The sequence below is a fragment of the Leptonychotes weddellii genome, chromosome 10, assembly GCF_054177405.1.
Source record: "Leptonychotes weddellii isolate Sample4059 chromosome 10, ASM5417740v2, whole genome shotgun sequence".
Taxonomy (NCBI): Eukaryota; Metazoa; Chordata; class Mammalia; order Carnivora; family Phocidae; genus Leptonychotes; species Leptonychotes weddellii.
Window position 1 is genome coordinate 74,701,620 of NC_138378.1, and position 17,635 is coordinate 74,719,254.

At 48.5% G+C, this 17,635-nt stretch overlaps 1 protein-coding gene across 2 annotated transcripts; it reads left to right on the top strand.

Annotated features, from left to right (window-relative positions):
- Nucleotides 1-762: 762 nt before the first annotated feature.
- Nucleotides 763-14,875, top strand: PROKR1 (prokineticin receptor 1). Of its 2 annotated transcripts, XM_081833618.1 has the most exons (4): nucleotides 763-1,101; nucleotides 3,092-3,742; nucleotides 9,292-9,399; nucleotides 11,581-14,875. In XM_081833618.1, the coding sequence occupies exons 2-4, from the start codon at nucleotides 3,258-3,260 to the stop codon at nucleotides 12,275-12,277; spliced, it is 1,290 nt and encodes a 429-aa protein (XP_081689744.1). In that variant the 5' UTR covers nucleotides 763-1,101; nucleotides 3,092-3,257; the 3' UTR covers nucleotides 12,278-14,875. The 2 variants fall into 2 exon arrangements, with proteins under 2 accessions (XP_081689744.1, XP_081689745.1); XM_081833619.1 differs by lacking the exon at nucleotides 9,292-9,399.
- The last annotated feature ends 2,760 nt before the right edge of the window (nucleotides 14,876-17,635 follow it).

Genomic DNA, 17,635 nt, shown 5'->3' on the forward strand with positions numbered 1-17,635 from the left:
CTTCCTTCCTTCTTTATTTTTGAAAGTGAAATTTCTGGATCATAGGATAATTCTATATTTAACTTTTTGAGAAATCTAGACTTTGGAAGGAGATCCGTGCTCTGTTAAGTTGGCCCTGGTCATCCTAGCCTTCTTCTGCACAGATACGGGTGAGCGGGGGACTCCTCCCTCTCTCCAGCATCCACACTGTCCCCATCCCCTCACTTCATCGCTTTCGGGAAAGCAGTTCTCTGAGCCTCTTTCACACAGAGGTGCAAGCTGCTGAAATGAAGCTGACCCTGGTGTGCAGCTGGGCTTGCCCGAGAGAGCGATGTTTAGGTCCGTCCCAGCGCCTCCAGCGAGGGCGGTGCTGTGGGCGGGAGGGGAGGCTCCTCCCGGTTCTTTGAAATCCCACCAGCTAAGCGGGCCGTGTCCGCCCTCTCCCGCGGCCGGAGCTGACCAGGTGAGCGGGCCCACAAGTCCCGTGCCCCCGGGCGGGCACAGCGGGCGGGCGGTGCTCCTTGCTCGGATCCGCGCTGAGCCCTGCTTTGAGCGCCAGCGCCCCCGATCCTGCCCGCGGCGGTCGTTCCGGAGCCTGAGCGCGGGGAGCGCGCGCCGCCCGGGGCCCGACTCCCTCCGGCGTGTCCTCGCCGCCAGTTGTCGCCTCTGCGTCCCCGCCTCTCCGGTCCTGGCGCGATTCCCGGGTCCCCAGCCGCGCGCCGGCCCAGCGACCCCGACGTGCCCAGCCCGACCCTGCCTCCCCCCACCCGCCTAACCCCTCCCCGGAGCAGGGACCCCAGGACGTCCGGGAGCCCTGCGGACTCGGCCTGAGCAAGCCTCTTCGAATCAGCTGGCGGTGCTCGGGGGCCCCGCGGCCACCGGGGGCGGGGACCGCCAGTGCGGGGCGGGCCCGGGCCGGGGGTGGCCCTGCCTCCGGGCCCGCGTTCCTAGGATCTGTGGCGGCGGCGCGAGCGCAACTCCAGCCCGAGCCGGGAGAGAGCCCGGAGAAGAGGAGGAAGAGAGGGGACCGCTCCGGTCCCTGCGGGCCTCTGGGAGCAGCAGTTCGTGCCCCCGGGCCCGGATAGAGAACCGGGACCTCGTCCGCCCGCCAGGATGCCGCAGGTACCGAGCGCGCACTCCCGGAGAGATGCTCCGAGGACCCCACGCGGCACGCGCGGTCGCGGGGTGCGGGGGCTTCTGAGGGGGGAGAAGCTTTTCAAGAGACTTGCTTTCGCGCTCATTTCCTCACGGGAGCCGGGCTACCCGTCCCTCTGCCCTTGGAGTAGCCTCGGCGACTCGGTGGAAAAAGGTGGGAGCCCCAGAGGGCTTCTCAGCCCAGGCTGCAGAGAGGCTTCCAGTGATCCGCAGGGTCTGGCCACGGGGCGAGCACTAAACGACAATGCGCCAGGGGACACTGGGTGGGAAAGGAATGGGGTTCCTCTTTGAGAGGTAAGAGTACAGGAGAAGAGATCGCAGGACAATTTCTCCCCGAGTGCTAATCTCCCAACACTCCCTGCGCCCCAAGAAGTTTATATTACCTTTTGTTTTTAAAACCTGACTTGGAGTCTTCCAGGTAGCATGCTTGAAAGGTACCCCTGGTTGGGGGGGGGGGGACGTGCCTCAGAGACACATGGGGCCTGCAAGGGGAGAGGACTGTCCCACCAGGATTGCAGCTGTACCTGTGTGGACCCCAAGACTTGGCCCCCTCTGACCTTTCAGCTCACGCTTGTGCTCACACCTGACAGGGGCATAGGGCAGGGACTGAGAGGGACAGAACTGATGGCTCAGAGGAAGGGAAAAATATAAGAAAAATGGGGGTGAGGAGTAGGGGGAGAGAGGCAAGTAGTGGCTGAGCCTCATTGGGGTGCAGAGCGACTTTAACCCGGGTCCTCCAAAGACAGGCTCTGGAGATCTCACTGCTGAGGAGTGTGGGCAGCAGGCTTTCCCGGGGCACAGGGGTTGCTAGGTGTCTCCGGTTCCCAGGAACCTCAGGTTTTCCGTGCTTGCCTGCCCTCCCCCGTGTTCCTGACATTTGAGGTCCTCTCCAATCCTCAGCTCCCTTACATCCCAGCAAGTTGGTCTGATGTTTTCAGGCTCTGGGCCGGACTGGGACTGCAAGGAGAGGGCATTGGTTCCTCTTGGTTTTGGATCCCCAGCAGGGTAGGCCCCCCCCCCAACCCCGCCCTCAGCCGCCATGTGCTTCGGTGGAGTCATCTGGTCAGGATTCCCCTCCCCTTCCTTGTGGCTGACTGAGGAGGCCTGAGCACTCAATAGTAATTCTTTGCAGTCCTAGGGTGTAACACCCTCCCTCTCTAGGGAGCTCCGTGCTTTACAGATGTTATTGATCTGCTGCCTGGAGGATGTTGAAACCCTGAGTGTTTAAGCTATTTACCTCAGGGCACACAGCCAGTCAAGGAAGGATTTTGCTCCAGAGCCCCCCTTCTAACCTACTCAGGGATTTAGGCTGTGATGTCAACCCTGCAGCCTCTGCCGGGGGACAGGCCTTGGTAAATGCTGTGCCGGACTACCAGGGTCGCAGCGGACTTGGGTGTGGGGACAGGAAACCAGTGAGCAGAGGAAAAAGGGGTCTGCTAGATAGGCTCTGGGATTTTAGAGCTGTGTTTTGCCAGAGGAGGGAGACCAGCTCAGGGGGAGCAGACACGGTTGTCTCATACACGGTTGTCTCATACACGGCTGATGGATGATATTCAGCATAATTTCTCTTAAGCCCCACAGAATCGGACAATTTCACAAAGACCAAGTTCAAGCTGTTAGGACGGGGAGTAGAGTTTGGAGCAGGGCACTTCCATTCTCTTTAGCTTCCCCACACTCAACTTTGGTCCTTGAGCAAACCTGCAGCATTTCAGATCTTCAGTAGAAACGAAATACACTGAGCCGGCGCCTGGTTGTCTCTACAGCAATGCAGCCTCCCCTGTAGGAGTGGGTCTGTGGTTTTTGTGCATCTGTTTTCTCTCCCTGGTTCCTTTATTTCCGCTCCATCACTCAGTGTTCATTCTGAGCAGGTGGCTAATGGGTCTGCTTGGGTTACAGGATGGTTTTGAATTTGGCCAGTTCACTCACATGTGTAGCCAACTGCTCGTATGTCTTTCAGAGGCTTAGGATGGAGCTCAGATACTGTCCCCCAAGGATGCTGGCAGACACATTCTGACTCATTAAAGGAGAGCTGAGTGTAAGCAGAGAGGGGAGAAGACATCAGCCTCCCACACATCGCCTCAGAGGAATTCTAAGGAGCGCTGCTCAGAGCACCACCTGGCCCGATGGAGATCACAGCAGGGGTCATGGATGAGGACGCCAGCAACACCTCCACCACCTTCCTTTCTGTGCCGGCCCCCCCTGGAGCCCACGCTGCTTCCTTCCCGTTCAACTTCAGCTATGGTGACTATGATATGCCTTTGGATGAAGAGGAAGATGTGACCAATTCCCGTACTTTCTTTGCTGCCAAGATCATCATTGGCATGGCCCTAGTGGGCATCATGCTGGTCTGTGGCATTGGCAACTTCATCTTCATTGCTGCTCTGGCCCGCTACAAGAAGCTGCGCAACCTTACCAACCTGCTCATCGCCAACCTGGCCATCTCTGATTTTCTGGTGGCCATTGTCTGCTGCCCCTTTGAGATGGATTACTATGTGGTGCGGCAGCTGTCCTGGGAGCACGGCCATGTCATGTGCGCCTCTGTCAACTACCTGCGTACTGTCTCTCTCTATGTCTCCACCAATGCCCTGCTGGCCATCGCCATCGACAGGTGAGTAAGGGGGCACAGAGACAATAGGAAAGGGGCATTGGAACTGTCCCTTCCTTTACAACAGGTGTGGACTGATGAGAGAGATCTTTATTCTCCATCCATGTGGATGCATGGGGGGTTAAAAAGTGGGGCCATTGACTGAATAGTAAGGAGAGTTCTAGTTTCCCAGCTGTGGGCAGGGACAGTAGAGCTCCCCAGAGTTGGGCAGTTGGGAAGGCTTTTGATCCCTCTGCTACAGACATGCGCCTAGATGTATCCGGTCAAGGTCTAGAGGTACATAGGTAAGCGAAGCGTGGAAGGACAAGTTCAAGTTCCAGGCGGGTACCTCTTGAGTCAACTTAGAAATCCTGAGGAAGATTTTCTCAAAATACAGGCAGCCCTTCCCCAACCCCCAGCACCAGCTGATTTTAAAATAAGATTGATGATTTGTTTTGAACAAAATAGAAAAAAGAAAAAGGATAAAAGGTAACACACTTTTACGTGTTCTTTTTTGTTGTTGCATTAATCACTTTGCTCCTTTCCATATATTTGCACATGACGGTATAGAAGACCTGTTTCTAGTGATGGGAAATCAAAGCAATAAGAGCAGTCTATGTAGATCTTTCTTCTGTTGTGTTTAGTCTCCTCGTTTAGGACAATCACTTGTGCTAAGAACCAGGATGGGTTTTGTTCCCTCAGGACAATCTTTGCAAACCTCTCTGCCCAAAGTTTACTCACATTTACGAAGCACCTTGGTATAGTCCAGAGCCAGTTGCCTGGAGGGTCAGGACCAATGTGTACTTGGATCTGAACAGCCCGTCTCTCTCCCTGAACCCAGAGAGCCCAGAGCCCAGATGCCCTCCCAGTTTCGTGGCCCTAGGGCTCTGGTGGAGTTTAGCCTGCCCTTCGCCATCAGGACATCCCAGGGCAGTGTTCCAGGGAAGAGCACAGCAGATCAAACCTGTTTCCTGAAGCCAAAGGCAGAACAACCAGAGATTGGATAACCTGGAAACAGGCCACTACCCAGGACAGGGAGTCAACCCTATTCTCAAGAAGAACCCTGGCTTTAAAAGCATTAAGGGTTGGGGCCTTTGTCACCTTTCTCCTGGGAGGAGTGATAGGGAGTTCACCACTTAACCAGCCCCAGCTCTGTCCCCTGTGGAAAGAAGGTGCTCGGAGTTGTCATCCCTGCAGAGGGCTACTTTGGCCAGGGTCCTCCATAGGAGTCCGGGAGCTCCACGACATTTTAGCCACCCAGGAACAGACCCTGAGTGAATCAAGAAAGGGACAGTCAAGTAGAGTATCTGTCCCTAAGTCCCTTTCAGGGCGGTCAAGGAAGAGCTCCAGGAACCTTGTCTCTGATCTTTCTGAAAGTAGAGGCTGAAAGCATAGAGGGTCCTTTCCCGAAGTTTCACTCCAGCAAGACATCTTTGCGGAGGGGGTGCTCCCAGCCACTAGAAGTGGGGTAGGTTACTGCCTGCTTTGGGGCAGGCCCGTGTTCCCTAGGTGAGATCCGTTTTAGGATGTAGGGGCCCATTGTCGGAAGGGGTCACATGGCAGGAGGGCGTGGCTTCAAGGGGGACAGAGGCCAGGATAAGTTAAGGGGCCTTGGGTTATTGTGAACATGTAAGAGGTGATGTCTGTGTCAATCAATCCACCTCGAGCTATTGCATTTTTTCACATTCGTATCCTACTTATGTACCAAACTCAGCTGTCTAAAATCCTGCAGGCATTTCTCTTGCAGTGTGAGTTTATGTAATGCAATTTAGATACAATAAAAAAGTTCATTGGAGAACGTGTTTTGCATCGTGGGACCGCTAGTGTTTACAGTGGGGTTGTGATTGGAGACTTGGAAGCCAGACACTGGAGGAAAGCACTGTTGGCCGGCACAGGCCGTCCGGGACCTTGGCCAACTAACTGGCCGCTCCAAGGTGTGAAGTTACTTTACTCATGTTTGTGATCCTTGCTTCAAAGTATCTGTATGCGTTTTTACCATCTAATTTCACTTTTGTGGTCAGGACCCCACTGGTTTTTGTCTGGCCTTGTGTGTTGTTCAGGATGTGATCAGGGATTTTCAGGTTCTATTTGGTTAGTTTGGGACAACTCATGTTTATCGCGATCTAACAAATACACTCCAGTTATAAAAATGCCTTTATTTCTGTTTAATGAAATTGTAGGGGTGGTGTTAGTGGTTATTCTGCCACTGCTGCTGCTGTACCTGCTAGCGGCTGGGCCCCGTGTGAGTTCTTTAACGCCTCTCTGCCTCGGTGTTCTCATGTGTACAATGGGAATAAGAAGAAGACTGAAGGATGGGTTGCCTTGAGGTTTAAAGGAAGTCATACATGTAATTGTTTGGAACACGGCTTAAACTGGAGTAAGCAACAGATAAACAGTGGATCTTAGAATTTTTAAATGAACGCTTCCAGGAACAACAACGAAACAAATACAAGTAAACTAATGGAAGTTTTCTATTGAAGTGATTCATTTTCATTGACGTGATTGTTTTTAGGATGTGATGTTTAAAAAAGGATAGTGCAAGATTTCTAAGAAATGCAGTTATGACGCTGTAGCAGAACAGAACTACTTACGTTCTAGCTTCTCTGTTTCTGAGATTGGTTCTGTGGTTCTCGCAGATATCTACGCTAGCACGGCTCTGTTGTCACGGCTGCTCTCTCCCTTTCTCCAGCATGCCTTTGGTTTAAAGGACCTGTCAGTGCCTACTCCACCCGCGCCCCCCCCCGCCCCGGTCCTGTTCACTCCAGCTCGGGCTCCTTGCCTCAGTGACTCTTGGCTCTGCCCAGCTGCCACCACTCCTCCCCTCACAGTCCGTGCTAAACACTCATTCATTCAAACAGCGCGTTTTTGTAGAGCAACTATGATATGACAGAGACCCGGCCAAGCACTGGGTGCATGACGGTACAGGAAAGAAAACAGCTCCTCGCCTTCGTGGAGCTTTAACCCACGGGAGTGGAGAGAGATCACAGTCAGGCAAACAAACAAAGGTAATTTCAGAAATGCTCTGAACAAAAAAGACAAACACTGAAAGTGACGGAGGATGGGAGTTGCTCCAGGTACGTCATCAGGAAAGTGTCCCTGAGGAGAAGGCATTTGAAGGGAACTTTGAAAAAAATAAATAAATAAATAAAGCCAGCCGTGTGAAGATGGGGAAAACGCATTCCACACAAAGGAAATTATCAGTGCAAGGGCCTGAGACAGGAACAAACATGAAGGGTTCAAAGAACAGAGAAAAGGCTCCTGTGGCCCAGGGAAGAAAGCAAGGCTGCAGCTAAATTAATCTTCCATCTTGTACGCATCTCCCCTCTCTTGCTCAAAAGACCTCTACTAACTCCATTGTCTACAAAATATGGCTCAAATCCCTTCACCTTTTATTATGATTATTGAGTCCCAGACAGCCTCCCAGGCTCAGGCTAGGTAAACACATTTATGTCCTGTTTTCTAAAAGAGGTTGCAATCTTTTTGAGAACTGTCACGATGGCTTGTTACATTTCTATTCATCCAGTGCCAAGCACTTGCTGAGAGTGAAGGTTTACTAAAATCCTAGGTGCCCAGAATTCACTGACAGTAAGAAGTTACAAAAGAAGTAAGACTGAGCTCTGGAGGAGCTTACCATCAGGGGGAGGGGGATGGGGATGGTGGAATAACACTTAGTAAACAGAACATAAAGTAAAAGATGAATTCTAAATGAAATTTACAGAAGGGTGACATCATTGTGTACTAGAGGAGTCAAAGGAGCCTTCATGGAGGAGGCTGACTTTTAACTGGCCTTCAACTAATGATAGTCAGTAAAGGACAGGAGAGGTTTTCCGTGAGGGTAGGGCAGTGTTTGCAAAAAGACGAGGTGGGAATGCTTGAGGTATGAGGTCCCTTGGGGAGGTCTGTGGGATCCTCGGGGGCAAGGAACAGAAGCAAGAGTCGAGATCAGAAAGGATAGGGTCGTATTCCAGAAGATCTCAAAATCTAGGTACAGGAAGTCAGACCTGATGGAGCGGGGAGCTGAAAAAGATCATCAGAGGACTCTGTCCCCCAAGGTCTGGGTTCCCTCTTGGATGTGGAGACACCTGCATGGACTCAATGTGTAATCCATAGATCCCAGGGGAAATGACCAGCCAGCCTGCCCACTGACCGCTCTTCTCTTCTGTCTGCATGGGGCCAGCTAAGGCTTGAGTACCTGTGCTCAGCCTTAAGAAGCACAAATGCTCCCCAGTGAGTTCATTGATGGGGCTGACTGGGCCGGGGAGTGGGTTCTGAATTCCCTGATGATCTCATGAATGGCCTAGAAGCTGCTGCAACCACCATTTCCATGGTTTGATCTGGGGCTGGGTCCTGGGGATAGAGGAAGCCCAAATTTTCTTTGCTTAATCACCTAGCCCACCCTCATCTCCCAATCACTGCCTAGATGTTTCTTTGTCCAGCAGCCTTCATTCTTTGTTCTCTGGGAAATGTAGGCTCTAAGTGGATCTGGACCTGAGCCATTATACTGGTAGACACATAGGGCAAGCCAAGGACATACACATAAGTAGAGAAAAGTAGCTGCCGTTGCCTGACTCCTTGAAACATCAATAGGTAGAAATCAACTGCGATGGAGAGAAAAGAGAAAAAGGATGCTAGGATTCTGGTAGGATGCCAGGAGGGTAGAAAGAAGGGTAGAAAGAATTGCTCCAATAGGAAAGGGAGGGAGGGGACAAGTGGCGTATAGGAGACCCAGCTGGATTTGGAGCAAGACATGGATGGGTCTGCAGCAGGTTCTGTCAATTTCTAGCTGTGTGGCTTTTGGCAGGTTATTTAACTTCTCCGAATCTCAGTTTGCTCATCTGTGAAATGGTCATCTTTGTTCTCTCACCTATTCAATAGACCTAGGGACATGTAATGAGAAAGTGGATTTAAAAATGCTCTGTAAATTGTAAGCTGCTTTACAAACATAAGCAAGTATTACTATGCTAGAGTTCTGGAGTTCTGATCCTAGCATAGCCAAGACTGCTGGCAATCCTTGAAATAGTTTTGCAATTTTCTTTTTGGTAAATGTATTTGGAGGGCTTCTTGCACAGCTCCTGGTGCTAACCCTGGGGTTGGAGTCGGGGTGAAGGCCAAGAGAGCCGGGATGGAATAAACATCTGATGGGGAGTCACAGGTTACCCTGAAGATTAATTTTGATGTGAAGATAAATAGATCCAATAAAATAGCAAGTAGCAGAGAACTTGAAAATGAACTATTTGCCAATAACAGGTAAAAAAAAATTGCTGTGTATACCAAATAGCTCTGAAAAAAGACATTTTAGGTTGCTAACCATTTCTTTTCTTTTTTTTTTTTTAAAGACCTTATCTATTTATTTGAGACAGAGAGAATGAGAGAGACAGAGAGCACATGAGAGGGGGGAGGATCAGAGGGAGAAGCAGGCTCCCCGCTGAGCAGGGAGCCCGATACGGGACTCGATCCCGGGACTCCAGGATCATGACCCGAGCCGAAGGCAGTCGCCCAACCAACTGAGCCACCCAGGCGCCCGGTTGCTAACCATTTCTTGTAATTAGAAACCTCTGGTTGTTTATGTGCAGTGGATGCCGGCAGGCTGGGTCTGAGGGCCCAGAGGGGGTCCCGCAGGACCAGCCAAGAGGGGTCCCTGGCCGCACGCAGGACAGAAGGCAAACACGAGCCGGCACGAGGTGAAAGCAGTTTATTGAAGGTTTAGAGAGAGTGCAGGGACAGACAGAGTGGGAGACTCAGAAAGGAAAGGAGGGACTCTCTCCTTTGTTCGAGGTCTGGGGAATTTATTGGGGACTATGGTCTAGTATACGTGTTCTCTCAGGCATCCAGGAACTGGTTAGAATAAGGACCAGGGCCCAGGTGTTACTCCTTGGAGCTGGGGGTCTTCGTGTTGGGATGTCTGGAGCCGGTGGTCTGGAATATGCATCTGATGGCTTTGTCGGGTCATTCTCATGTGGCCCTTCCTTAGGTGATATCTATTCTAAAGAAATCATTAACTCCTTGTCCCTTCCAAGGAGGACATATACTCTTTGCATTATGAGGCATGTGTAAAACGGGGGTGCAGTTCCTAGCAAGAATAGAAGCAGGAAAAGGAGGAAAAAGCAGATTTTTATGGAGTCCTTTAGTTTCCCTATGTCACACTGTCTAACTGGAACCTTGCAGTATCTCTGTGAGGTCGGCGAGGCGGATGATATTCCCATATTACAGGTGAGTAAATCGAGCCCATAGGGCTAAGAAAAGTGACTCAAATTCACAGAACAAGTTTGTGGCAAAGCTGGAATTAGATTCTTGGTCTTCTGACTCCTAGATCGTCATCCTCTCCTGCTTGTTCATTGAAAAAAAAAAACCACTCTGATCTTGAAACATCATAAGGACTTAGGAAGTTGCCATTGAGAAAGGAAGGAATAGAATTACACAGTGAAAATTCATATAGTAAACAAGTATAAATATAGAAATATTCTTTGACAGAATAATCAATAGAACATGGTGGGGCAGCTGAAGAGGGAGAGAGTGAGTGAGAGCAAAGATACTAAACTCTTAGTACTTGTTATGAGTCTGAGTGAGTTTGGCGCAGTCATTGTGGTGGGAGCACCGCGGTCTTTCTGAGGGGCCCATACACGTGCATTGCCAGGAGCATTGCCAACACCCTGCAGACATTCCCATTCCACCCTTCAGTGCTCGGGAGATTGACAAGAGTGACAGGGACTGTTGCCGGTGGCAGAGGACATCAAGCAGCCAGCCGGGTGTACAGAGGGTGGACCCAACCCATCCAACTTCATCTCACATCTCTAGAAGAGAGCAGGAGTCTCACTCCAGCGAACTCTCCAGATGACACTCGGTGGAGCTGGCTGCCTGTGTTTGGGGGAAGAGGGACACAAATAGCAGGAATATAATCAGGAAAAAGAATAGGAATGAACTTCTTCCAATCAAAATCCCAAGAACGATGACCTCAAAGGCATTGGTTTCGAAGGAAATAGAGTAGGTCTGGCTTTCCTTCAGGCTTCTCTCACATTTGCTCTTGGCTCTACCTGGGAGAAGCCATAGGCCCGTGAGAATATGGCGTTGTTTAGCCATTCCCTCCCACTTCACTCTCCATCTTTCTCCTTCTCTAACTTCTACCCCCTGCCAGACACAGAAAGTCTTCCAGGAAACCAGAACTCTCTGGGAAGGAGGCTTTCATACCACACAAATGACTCATATCCCCCAGAAAGTGCTCTCTCTTTGTTCCTGGACCACTGTGGCAACAGCAGTGTGGTTTTTTGGGAAAGAACAAAAGCAATATCTTTTACTGTCTGATGCTTTGTGGTTAAAAAAAATACATTCAATGTATATTCTTGATTGATTTTTCACATCAACCATGAGATGAGGTTAAATGTTTTCTGTCGAGGGTCCTGGGGTATATGACCTTGAGAGTGTCACTCATCTGCCTCCAGATTCCATTTTTACACCTGAAAAATAAGGTACATTGTCATGCGCTCTTCCTTCACTTTTGCATACGAAACAATATTTGTAAAAATGTGGAATGAAGACAAAACTTTGCCCAGGGCTCCCACTGGAAAGGGCAAGTTCTCCTGACAACTCTTTGGAATTATCAGGCCCTCTTAGCTCTAAACGGTGGGGTTATTAGGATGAATGGCCCTGGACACAGGAAGGACCTGGGAATAGTGCCAGGTCAGAAGCCAATGGGAGGCATTACTACTACACTTAATAATAGTTACCATTTATCGAGTATATATCATATTTAAAACTGTCTCCTTCACACGTACTTTTCAGTTGCACCTTCTAATATTGTTGCCGAAACAATATCACCCAGAACTTCCTCCTCACAGTCGTTGACCCTATTTCTGTTCTTGTCCTAGATATCTGGCCATTGTCCACCCGCTGAGACCCAGGATGAAGTATCAAACAGCCACTGGCTTGATTGCCTTGGTGTGGATGGTGTCCATCCTCGTCGCCATCCCTTCCGCCTACTTCACAACCGAAACGGTCCTCATCATCGTCAAGAGCCAAGAGAAGATCTTCTGTGGCCAGATCTGGCCAGTGGACCAGCAGATCTACTACAAGTCCTACTTCCTCTTCATCTTTGGCATCGAGTTCATGGGCCCCGTGGTGACCATGACCCTGTGCTACGCAAGGATCTCCCGGGAGCTCTGGTTCAAGGAGGTGCCGGGCTTCCAGACGGAGCAGATCCGGAAGAGGCTGCGCTGTCGCAGGAGGACGGTGCTGGTGCTCATGTGCATCCTCACCGCCTACGTGCTGTGCTGGGCGCCCTTTTATGGCTTCACCATCGTGCGCGACTTCTTCCCCACCGTGTTCATCAAGGAGAAGCACTACCTCACCGCCTTCTATGTGGTCGAGTGCATCGCCATGAGCAACAGCATGATCAACACGCTGTGCTTCGTGACCATCAAGAACAACACCATCAAGTACTTCAAGAAGATCGTGCTGCTCCATTGGAAGTCTTCTTACAATGGGAGCAAGTCCAGTGCAGACCTCGATCTTAAAACCACAGGGGTGCCAGCCACGGAGGAGGTGGACTGCATCAGACTGAAATAAGCCGATGGACCTTTCAAAGTTTAAGCAAAGACAGACCTTTGGGACACTGACCAGTGTACTAGGACACAAACCATCAACCAAGAACCCTTGGTTTGCTGCAGAGAGCAGAGTAAATGGACAACTGTGTGAACACTGTGCCCAAGGAGCTCAGAATTTCTAAAACTGATGTGACTAGGTACCAGCACCAGTGGCCAACATTCGCTAAATGTCCAATTTGTGCAGAGTAGGCACTGGTGAAACGTGTATGTGTTGACAACATTTAACTGGCAGAAAGAAATAGGGATTAAGCCAAGAAAAATACTGGGGCATAGAGAGCCTGGAATGAGAGACTTTCCAGAAGGGAACCCAAGTAGGCATCTAGGACTGCGGTACATGTGTTTGTAGGGTGATGGTCTCTCTGACCATCTCAGCTACTCATCAGATACTGATGTAGCCCATCTCTAGGATTGTCCTGAGGCTTGAGTTCACTCCTAACATTTGTGGGGTTGGAGCAAGAATACAAAACAGGCTCCTAATTCTTTCTTCAACCCTTCTATTCTCATCTCTGGTCCTGATTCTCACTGTGAGGAGCCTTACGTGCATGCACATGGACACCCCAATATGCATGGGCAAGTTCTGTCCAAACCCTCCTCCCCAGCACTGCTCCATGGCTACCCCTTGGGCTTATGGCTGTGCCCATACATGGTGAGACTCATCATCAGGAGAAGCCACAGAGACCCTGGAAGCCATTTGGTCAAGGTATTAAGGGGTTCCGGATATTTTGACTTGCTCCAGGGAAGGCCTAGGCTCAGGATGAATATGTTCTCTTGGCTCCATGGACTTCTCATCCCAAGGGGAGAAGTGCAAATGGCAGACCTCTAAGAGCTTGTGGGGCTCAGGGCAGGAGCTCAGGTTTTCTGGGTCAAAGGATGATACTGCTTCTACCTCTCAGTTATTCTGGCTTGGACCTATTAGGCTTCCCCTTACATCCTTCTTTTCCTTCCCTTGTGTCCATGCTTGTGAAACATAGAATCTTTGAAAGTAGACACAACACCTCATGGATACGGCTGTTAGCCATTTCCCATTTCCACCAGCTCTCACCCTCACTTGTTACGATTTGAGGGTGAGATGTGTTTGTCACGGGTGCCTGAAACCCATCACAGTTATTAATCCTTTGGATTAAGACTTGTTTTTCTTTTAAAATGGATATAGTCTTGGGACAGATAACCTGTCATATTTCCACTCCTCATGTAAATGAAGCCATGTGATCCAGTGGCAGGTGGTGAAGGTTGGTGGTACAGCCCTGGGCACCCAGGAAAGACAGGGACATACAAATGGGTGGTGGGCGCCCAGTGGGATTCAGTGACTCCACAGGCTTATTGAAGGCTCATCCTACTTTCTAACGCACCCTCATTGTTTGGTGTTTCAAATTGTAGAATTTGGACTTGTGGAACAAGAAGATCTGATCCAGCCTTGGCTCTGTCCCCTGTGTGACCCTTGGGAAAGCTTCTCAAAGGGGACAAACATAATACCTGTGATAGCTCCTGATGAGGTGGTTGTGAAGAACCAATGAGATAATACGTGGGTAAACTCTTTTCGGCCACACGAGTAATCAAAGGAACGGACCAATAACTGTGTGTAACGTGCCTGACAAGGAAAAACTTGTCACCTTGGCTTATGTATCTAGAAACCTTATCATCTCCCCCTTTCCATTATTCTTTGTGTGAATTATTCCTTTACCTCTCTTAGCCATGCTATATGTGTTACGTTCCTAACAACACGGGGTTCAACAAGGCAGTGAAACTTGGTGGTAAAAGTGTAACAGGGAACGGCAGTGTCTCCAGTTAGAAGATGAGCTCAGGGTTTTAAGAATTTCAGAATCAGAGCATCTTTATAATCTTGGAAGTGTTGACCATGTTCCTGTGCCTGTTCCCAGCCAGCATGAATCTGGGCAATGTGATATTGTTTCTCAATCTTTTTTCACTCTCATGGGTATGTGTACCTAAAGAGTAGATGTGTCCTTTTCCTCTCAAATAATTTGAGAGCAGCACATTTCTAAGGCTATTTAACTAACAATTGTATGGCGTTTCCCCTCCAAATATAGTCAACTCTTTATTTTTGGCAGCAAAGTTCACTTTTTTAATAGTTACTTATTTCCCTGGAAGACACATTCAAATACCTATTTATTTCTTCCTGTTAATCATCCAGCAGACTTATTCTACAGTGCAATCAGAATACTCTCAGAGAATAAAAACTGATTAAACTATTATCCCAAATCCAACATGCCTTGGAAGGCAATTCTTGTTTCTTATAAAATTACATGTTACATTCTAAAATCGGGAAAGTTAGCTTTGGACCAAAACATAATTAAAGGACATAATATGTTGTTGTTCCGTTCACCTTTTCCATTAGAAATGCTAAGCAAGAACCGACTATTAAATAGGAACTTTTTATACGTGACAACCACGCTTCTTTTTGCTTTTCAGCCTAGAATGTATCAACTTTTCACTCGTTGAACTGTCTGTAATATTTTTAGATGTTGTGTCTGCTTGTGGTTTTACAGTGAATGAAAGTGTTGTGTTGTGATCAAGTGAAATAAAAAAAAATGCACATATATAATCATGGACCGTAGTGTGCCTATAATTTTCATCTCTCTTCCCCATCCTCTTCTTAGTTACAGTGTGGTGCTTCTTTCAGTGAGCGCTGAATAGAGGCTGATTCCATGATCAGCAATTGTTAGAGCAGTGCTATCTCATACCCCTTTTGCCTTCGAACTTCTCTCCTCTGTCCTAAAGAGATTTCACTGATTTATATCTTCTTCCTATAAGCCTGCTCTGGTAAAGCCATTAATGCTTTTTAGCATCTGAATGCCAAGACTTGAAACCTGAGGACCCGTTTATGCCTCTTACATAAGCTACGGCTAACCCTTTGAATAGGCTTAATGTCTGCACATGTGAAACGAACCAGGAGATGAATGTGAAGATTCCACACCATGTTCAGATGAGTGGCTGACCCATTGAACTGAGTGGTAGCCTGCCCAGCTGATGTTCTCCCCAAAAACTGGGGGTGAGCCCAACAAGGTGACACTGGTGCTTATGTGTTCCTTTGCTGTTTTCTATGCATTTTCGATATGGAAAGAGATGTGCACATCATCATATACAGAAGGGTAAAGACGTGATTTTTAAAATCAAACCATTTCCTTAACTAAAGCAAACGAGCAGGGTGGATTTACAACAAAGCTTTTGGAAATTTTGCCTAATGATTACACACTTAAAAAATAATTTCTTAAAGACACTAAAACTGGGGCGCCTGGGTGGCTCAGTCGGTTAAGCGTCTGCCTTTGGCTCAGGTCATGATCTTGGGGTTCTGGGATCAAGCCCTGTATTGAGAGTCTGGTACCCACCCCCCACCGCGGGACTGTGCTCTCTCTCTCACTCTCTCTAATAAGTAAAATCTTTTTTTTTAAAAAAGACACTAAAACATGGCAAGGTGGTGGTCACCATTCCAAGCCCTCAAGCGTGAAACAAGTTCCATGCTTATGGAAAAGAATGCTAAAGAATTTGTGATGGCCAGAAAATTCTAAATATGAATCCTGTTTCTTGAAAAATCTGATACACTTTGGAATGTATCCACAAAGAATGAGTCCAGTTCTGCCTAGAGTGTAAGTGAGAATATTAAATTCATCGAATTCATTTTACCGTTAGTGAAACTGAAACCCAGAACGGAGAAGAGAGGTTCAAGTTCTGATAGCGGGTCACCATGACAGCCAGGGTTAGACGTCAGGGCCTCCAAAGCTGGGTCCATGGTTTTTCTACCCCAGCCTTCATGGGTGCAGGAAGCATTTTTGGAAGGAAAGGATCTTTCCCAAGAATCCTTGAGGTGACTAGTCAGCTCCAGTCGGGCCTTCTCTGGAAACCCTTAAGGAGTTAAGCAGAAACATTCCTGGTTCCTTTGCAAGTCAAATTTAGCCCATCTTAATCCCCGGGAACTCACAGCACAGACAGGGAGATCAGGAGGTTTTAAGGGAAGAACTGCTAAAAAACTTTCACCGCTGCTCTTTCTTCACATCGCCTAATTGAGGGTGCGAAAGAATATAAAAGGAAAGATACAAGGCTGTTGGAGAGAGCGGCAGCCCTGCCCCCAGCAAAGCAGGAGAGAAAGAAGCCGTGCTTTGCTGAATGTCCACACTAGAGGGCAGGCCTCTGTGTTCAGGGTTCCGTGGCATCAGAAGCCTACCTCCTGCTGCGGCAAGTGAGGACAGAGATGGGGAAGCTTGGATGAGAGAGGACTTGAACTGGACGAGTGGGGTGTAGAGAAGCAAGAGGGCGAATACTCCACATGAGAAGAGAAATGTCTGTTTCACCTGCTCTTGGTAACAGAAATGGATTTTTTCCGGGAGTGGGTTCGGGGGTTGGGGGTAGGCTTCTCACACAATGAAGGGATTGTCATCCCTGGAACAGGTAACCGAAAAACTGAAAAACACAGGGACATAAGGAGAGACAGACACTAGCCTCCTGACACAGGTCTGTATGATGGGGTGAGGGATGCCGCTCACAATAGGAAGACAATCAGTGAAGGGCTATGGAAGAGGAAGCTGGTGCACACAAATTTGGCTGACTTGAACTCTAACAGCCAGGAGCATCTACCGTGTGTGTCGGGGCTGATCCAAGCAGGGCACAGGAATGTCTCACTACATCCTCACAGCGCCCCCTCTCAGAGCAAACGACCCTCATTTACAGATGAGGAAATCCAGTCTCAGCTCAGAAGGGTTGCTCAGGGTCACACGAGGAGTGAATGGTGCTCTGAGATTTGAACCCAAACCCACGCTTTTGATCGCACTATGCTGCAGCCTCTAAATGGTTTTCCTCCACCTTCCTTGTGCTTTCTAGAAAACTAGATAAATGCCTCTCTCCTTGAGTGCAAACATGAGGTGATAAGTCATCTTCTAAACTAACTAGATTTGTCTCAAAAACTGAAAATAGCACACTCCCACCGTTGTCCTTCTATGAAAAGTTTTGTTCACCCTCAACAGCTGATCCTAATGCGGAGGTCCTTAACATTTGGTATCATGGGTGCTTCTGGCATCCAGTGGATTATAGCCCCTTCTCAGAATAATGTTTTCAAATTTATTAAGTAAAATACATAGGAATGTCAAAGAAATAAATTATATTGAAAAGAGATTAAAATATTTTTAAAGTTTATGATATAATTGTATAAATCTTTATATCAGATTTCTTTGTATTAAATCTTTATTTAATGCCTTAAACAAGATTTAGCATCAGGGCTAACAACTACCATAATTCTGAAGTAGTGATGAATGTGAATGAGTGTTTAGGTCTTTCCCCAAATTGCAAGGTAGCATAAAATATCCGTGATCTT